We start from the raw sequence: 7428 nt of genomic DNA, 5'->3' as shown, positions 1-7428 counted from the left end.
TTCCAAGAAATACTTGAGAAACATTATTTGTTCTTATAACATTGTTAAAATTTTAGAAGGTCACAATCCAACCGCCCTTGTTGTGACATTCCTTTTTTCAACAATTGGTATCAGTGCTTCGGGCTCTGAACATAAAAGAACACTCAATTGTATTAGATTTAAACGATCCTAACAAGAATGTCTGAATAAAAAAAGTTCATAGTTGAATGAGGATCTTCACACAGATCTCCATATTTAAATGGATCAAATTACTACTACTGGAAAGGAAAAATCAGATTGATTTTTCTTTCTCAAAACAACAACATGTGGTCAGTAGTAGAAAATGGTAAATTCGTACCTATGACCACTCAAACTGAAACTGAGACATCAATTTCCAAACCTCAGGAAGAATTGACCAAAGACAAAAATGACAAGGTATTTCTAAACTCAAAAGATAAATTTATTTTATCATGTGCTCTTAGTAGGGAATAATATGATAGAATTGAAGAATGTACAACTCTAAAAGAAATATGGAATGCTCTCAAAATATATCATGAAGCCACCAGTCATCTTAAAGAGAAAAGAATTGACATAGGAGTCAGAAGGTTTGAAACATTTGAAATGAAGGAAGAAGAAATGGTGGATGAAATTTTTGAAATATTAATTGTCATCGTAAATGAACTCAGATCTCTTGGGAAAACCTACACTGCTCATAAAAGAGTCAGAAGAATTCTAATATGTCTCCCCAAAATTTGGAGGCCTATGGTAACAACTATCTCACAGAAAAAGTATCTAAAAGTACTATAATTTGAAGAACCCATAAGATCTCTTAGAGCTCATGAAAGTCTTCTTAGTGAGGATAAACCACAAAGAAAAGGAAAAATGATAACTCTGAAAATGTCACAAAAATCTGAAGCTCGCACTGAAATCTTATCCTCTAAAAGCATAAATGATGAGGATATAAAATCATGTTCTGAGGATGAAGATGATCTAACATTAATCTCAAAAATAATTCAACATATGATCCTAAAGAGAAATCAGAATCGAAGATCATTTCAACCCAAAAGAGACTTTCAGAAAATAGAGATTGACAAGAGTAAATTACTTGTTATGGATGCAACAAACTAGGTCACTTCAAAATTAAATGTCTTCAAGGTAAAAGAATTAAAAAACAATTTCTTCTAAAAAGAAATCAATGATGACATCATGCGATGATTCTGAGAACTCAAACTCGGAAGCTGAGGATGAAGAAGCAAATCTCTATCTAATTACTAATTCAGTTTCTGAAGAGCTAAACACATCCAACCCTTTTTATACTTGTAAAGAAATGGATATAAAGTTTGATAATTTGCTATAAGACTCAAAACATTTAACTCAAAAATGTTTATTTAAAAAGGAAAAAATTTCTACCCATAGAACTGAAAAAGAAGAACTTTAAAAAATAAATTTGAATCATCTAGAAACCATTCGGTATTTACAAAAGGATCATTCAAACTTGTGCTTACATCAAAAAGTTTTAAACGAATAAAAATAAAACAACCAAACTGTCATAATATTTTTGAAAAAGAAAAATAGATCAAGCATCTTAAAAACAAAGTGGAGACTCTAACGAGTGATATAACTATCTTTGTGAAATCTACTGAAACTTTTCAAGAAATCATGGGTTCTCAATCTGGTGTTTTTGACATAATAGGTTTTAAAAAATTTGAAAATCAAAATATTTATAAAAACTTCTTTCTTCCTCAAAAGAACAACCATTAAAATTGCTCACACGGTAAGAAAGAAGGTCATTCAGAAGAAAAATGTGTCATTAAACAAACTTACCCAAGGAGATGTCGCTACTATAAAAAAACTAATCATCTTGAATCCAACTGTTACTTTAAAAAGGAAAAAAAAAATCCTTTGAAATAAACCACTCGAAAAACTATGTTTCTGTAAATTCTAACAATCAAGGACCCAAAACCTTGTGCGTACCTATAACTTTACTAACACATATTGCACAATGGATGCTCAATACATATGACTAGAGATAAAGAAAGCTTCATATCACTTAAGGATAAAGAATGAGGACCTGTAACCTTTGGAAACAATGACAAAGCAAAAATTAAAGGTATATGATCTATAGGTAAGAATCCTTTTAGTATTATCAATAATGGGTTTCAAGACTTATGCATGGTTGGTTATAGTTTTATTAACCGTGATATGCGGTTATATTTTGTGGATAGATGATACTCAAAGACGTCATATTTTCATCTTCTGATTGATGAGATGTCCATCATACCTGATGATGTGTCATCCCTGCTACATCTTCCGATCAGGGGAAGATTATTAAACCACTCCATAATCATGCAACCTGATGTAATGGACATGGTGGCACAATATTGGGGATCTTACCCAGGTGATGCCCAAAAGAATATGGATGACACCATATGGTTTCATGCTAGATTTACATTTCTGGAGGAGTTGCACAAATACCACCTAGTTGGGGCAGTGGAAGCTGATGGTGATAATGCATAATTTATGCATCATAGAGCATGTGAATTGAGGTCACGCCTCATGTATTTGGTTTACACATTCATATTTGTAGACAAAAGTTCTTATTATATCGATGTGGCTTACCTTAGATACTTCATTGACTTCGAGAGGATTCATGCATATAACTGTGAGGCTGCTTGTTTGGTTTACCTATACTCGAAGTTAGGTGAAACTTGTCTTTGGAAGACTAGACAAATGAAAATAAACAATACGTTATTTAATATAATATATTTGCACATTTATTGTTACTAATACTTTATAACACTTGTGCTACATTGTTAATAATATTTTATCTAAACCATTTTCAAGCATGGATCCCCTCTCACTTTCTACGCATCTTCGGTTGATCATATGAGGGGGAATACAATGAAGTTTGGTCATATGTTTGCGTATTTGTCCCGATCAGAAGGAATCAGGTGATCAAGTCGTTTTGAGTGTCTCTTAATAGTATTACAACAAATGATATACGCTAGACACCGTACGATGATCACCTTTAGACGCATCCCTGGGATAACATAGCTTTCTACTCTTGATGGTTGGCTTGTGGGTCATGCCTTATTTATCCACATCTGCCTGAGCGAGTCATATGCTAGTTAGGGTTTCAACAGGGTATGCCTAGAGACCCCTTCGTGTCTGCTCCTCTCGCTGTCATCTGTAGAGATGTTTATGTAATGTTTGTTGATTTCTATAATCATCTGGTACCATAGGAGCCACAAAGTGTGTCAGATACCCAACCATGGAATAATATATTCGAATACATCCAATGGTATTTCAGAATGTCACATCCTTACATCACACCATATGCTCAGGGAAATCCACCTAGATCAGCTCATCAGAAGATATTAGAGGAGGAATAGGCTAGGAAAAATCATGTCGTTGATGTGTTACCTACATGTCAACATATTATGGTTATTGAATGAACGAGTATAGAGAGTGGAGATTTTTCAGAAGGCACTCTTGTGAGGGTCACTTTAGAAACCATTCTACCCGAACACATAATGTCTTGCAGTACATAAGGCATGGAAGGAATCAGGGGGATCAGATATATCCAGCTGCTCACTTTTACTTGTATTTTGATAATATTTGCATTATGGTTTCTAATTTGTCAACAATGATGTTTGAAAATTGATTTTAATTGAATTAATATATGATTTTAATTGAATTACACTAATGCATGGTTTAATTGCTTACAGATTTATTATGATAGTATACTTAAATGGCCTAAAATTTAATGTTTATTACTGCCTAAGGGTTAATACAAAAGTATACTTTCGAATTATTCTCTAAGTTGTGAAATAAACATCATGAGTTCAAAACTAAAATTTAATGTTTATTACTGCCTAAGGGTTAATACAAAAGTATACTTTCGAATTATTCTCTAAGTTGTGAAATAAACATCATGAGTTCAAAATGTGTCCGTGGATTATTACAAAATTGCACATACTGATTCACCATTCCATGACTATTAATATACACTTTCGAACTAATTTTAGGCAAAATGGAGTGGGTGACTCACTTATAAAGAATTATGGTGTATTTTTTTAGACACACATAAATATACTTTCAAATTTGTAGAGGACGATTTTGGATTTTAAAAGGGTGTCTCTTAGAGCATCCTCCTAAAAATAAAGAGTCAAGTAAAATGTCTAATTATTAAAACATTGTCATGTAGGTCTTTTTTACATCTATAGTTACATATCAACTTATGATTTCTTTTTTTCTATTTAAGAATTTTTTTAGTATATCATTTCTTTATCATATGATTGATCACTCCTCTCATTTTAAGAAGATAAATGAACATCTCTTCAAAAATAATTCAAATCAATAAATTATAAAAAAAAATTTATTTCAAATGAATTTTTTTAATTCGAATGGTATATTTTTTATTTTTTATTAAATAAATAATAATTTTAAATAACATGGATATGTCTTAATGTTTCTAGATCCTATAACATCAACAAAAATGACATCCAAATAGGGTGACAAATAAAATTAAAAAAATATTAAAATAAAGAAATTAAATACCTTATTCTTAAAATGAAAAAATTAAAAAAATATCATGAATAAAGAGGGCCGAAGCCCGAAGAACTATATAGAGTGGAGGTTCCTCAAAAGAGAAAAAATTTAACTTGTCATCCCCCCACTTATACCTGGTATTTCCCTGAGAAAATTTAACTTGTCAAAGAGAGAAAATTTAACTTCTCAAAAATATCGGAAATTACAAAAAATTAGGTATTTCCCTGGAAAATCTTAAGCCCATACGGGAAATATCAAAATTTCTGGGGAGAAACAAAAACTTCCACAAGTTTAAAATTTTCTAGATAGCAGAAATTTCTAAATTTTCGGTATACAAGAAATTTTACATATAAATCAATTTTTTGGCAGTAGTGAAGAAAACAAGAAAAATGCTTTATTTATGTGGTTTGAAGCCGACATGGTCTTCTACAGATTCGTGCACAGATTTTACGCAGTTCTTCATCACTAACACAATATGTTTTCTATGTAACAAGTTTAATTGAAATGTTTTACCGCCTCTATATGATATTGATAGTATGCTTTTTATGTGATGTAAATGAAAAATATTTGAGTCTCGATCTGAAGTATTAGCATGGGCAAAAAATATTAGCAAATAACATGGTATTATTATTGTGACTATTCATTTTGATACTGCAAATGGAAAGCGAGGTAGGAAAGATAAATTGATTATGGGGTGTGAGAGAGGAGAAGACTATAAAAGGAAGAATGCAGCTGAAAATAGTAAATCCTTATAGGGAATTTATAGTACGAAAGTGAAATATCTTTTTAGGATGAGATCTGCCTCGAGTGGTAGCGGTTGGAAAGTGATTGTTAGGTGTGGGTTGCACAATCATAAACTATCTAAGGATTTAGAAGCCCGTGACATATTAGGTCATCTAAAAGTTCATGAAAAACATTTTGTGAATGACATAACGAAGTACAACATGACTACACGGTACATAGTTGCTGCTTTGAAAGACAAAGATCCAGAAAACCTCACCAATGTTACCCAGATGTATATAGCTAGAGCTACATACCATACGAGCAAGAGAGGTTTGTTGACGGAAATGCAAATGTTGTTCACTCTTATTCATAGAGAAAAATACATGTGCTGGACTAGAAATATGAAAGATTCAAATATTGTTGTTGATATCTTCTAGACACATCCTGATTCAGTGAAGTTGTTTAATATGTTTAATTTGGTGTTGATTTATTATTGTACATACAAGACAAATAAGTAATGTGCATTGTGATCATAATTTTATATCTTTTCAACATGCTTTGATTAATTATATATTTGATTATGTGCATCGTATCATACAGGTACGGGCTACCACTGCTTGAGATTGTTGGTGTTAAGTCAACAAAATTGACGTTTTCGGTGGGCTTTTCCTATTTGGAACATGAAAGGGAGGAGAAATTCAAATGGGCACTAAAGAAACTCAAAGAGTTGTTCTCTTCCAAGAAATTCCTACCGAAGGTTATGGTGACAGACCAGGAGCTTGCATTGATGAATGTCATGGAAGTTATGTTTCCAAATTTAACTCATATGTTGTGCTTGTTCCATATTTCAAAAAACGTTAGCATGAAATGTAAAGAGTATGTTAAATCAGAAAGACATGAACATGACATGGATCTATGGAACAACATCATGTATGCTAATAGAAAAACTGAGTTTGTCGCACACTTGAAGCACTTTGAGACTGTTTGTGCTGATATTCCTTTGTTTGTTAAGTATGTGAGTGAAACATGGTTGAGACCTTATAAAGAAAGGTTTGTTGCTGATTAGACTAACATAGTCACTCATTTAGGGAACACAACAATGAACAGGTACATAGACGTCATTTTGATGTTATTACATTACTAAACATAATTTAACCTAGATTTATAATCATGGTTTTTAGGATGAAGTGTGCTAAATGGAGGCTAAAAAACATATTGACTACAAGCCAGGAAGATTTATACCAAAGTTGGGATACTATGAACATCATGTTTAAGTTGCAGCTAGGTTCAATCAAGGTCTAGTTTCAAAAAAGTATTGTCAACATTGAGCATTGGCATAATACTCCATTCTATATCAACTTGCACGGTTTTGTTTCAATACAGTGTATACAACACATTGGAAAGGAACAAGAAAGGGTCAAATTTATTGGTGTAAGCAAATATGCTTATGGTTGCTTTATTAGAACAACACACGGGTTACCCTATGCATGTCAACTTGCTGGTTTTCAAATACAAGGAAATCATGTTCCTTTAGATCTAATTCATGTTTTTTGGAAGAAATTACACATTGAAGAGCATGATGTCGGTCATAAAGCAAATGGTACAGAGTTGGATCTAGAAGCAGAGTGTGAAGAGCTAGATACATATTTCAATACTTTGGATATTATAGGAAAAAGGGTGTTGAGGAAAAAGGTTCGGGATCTAACATATTCATCCACAACTTCTATGTGTCCACCTCCGGTGAAGTACAAACCAAAGAGGGGAGTTAAGAAGAGCGTAAATGGGTGAAGAGAGTGATGTGAACATGATCCTTTACAATGGGTGTATGGAGAGGGCTCGTAGGGGCGTAAGACTACAAAGAGATCATGCACGAAACCAATGGGAAGTCAACCGTCAAGTTTGTCAGGTCAAAGTCAACCGACCACTGCATCTTGAAGGCATTTTTATTTGTCTCAGTTTCCTATTTTCTTACATCCATATATTGATTACATTCTAGATGTTAGTGACGATGGAAATTGTGGTTTTTAGGCTATTACAGATTTACTTGGATGGGGTGAAGGGTCATGGTCATTGGTTCAGACGCAGTTAGATACTCAAGTTCATCAACACCCTAAATTGTTTTCCAATTTGTTCTATGAAACGATCTCTGAAGTTATGAATGCCTTACGAGTATAA

The 7428-nt window shown here is 32.7% G+C and overlaps 1 protein-coding gene across 1 annotated transcript; it reads left to right on the top strand.

Annotated features, from left to right (window-relative positions):
• The first annotated feature begins 5321 nt into the window (after positions 1-5321).
• On the top strand, positions 5322-7428 carry LOC127079397 (uncharacterized). The gene is made up of 5 exons (XM_051019778.1): positions 5322-5545; positions 5854-6303; positions 6435-6549; positions 6637-7029; positions 7282-7428. Exons 1-5 carry the CDS (start codon positions 5322-5324, stop codon positions 7426-7428), a joined length of 1329 nt encoding a protein of 442 aa, XP_050875735.1.

Source organism: Lathyrus oleraceus, chromosome 5, assembly GCF_024323335.1.
Source record: "Lathyrus oleraceus cultivar Zhongwan6 chromosome 5, CAAS_Psat_ZW6_1.0, whole genome shotgun sequence".
In the NCBI taxonomy this organism is placed as follows: Eukaryota; Viridiplantae; Streptophyta; class Magnoliopsida; order Fabales; family Fabaceae; genus Lathyrus; species Lathyrus oleraceus.
This window is presented reverse-complemented; position numbering and strand designations above follow the sequence as displayed.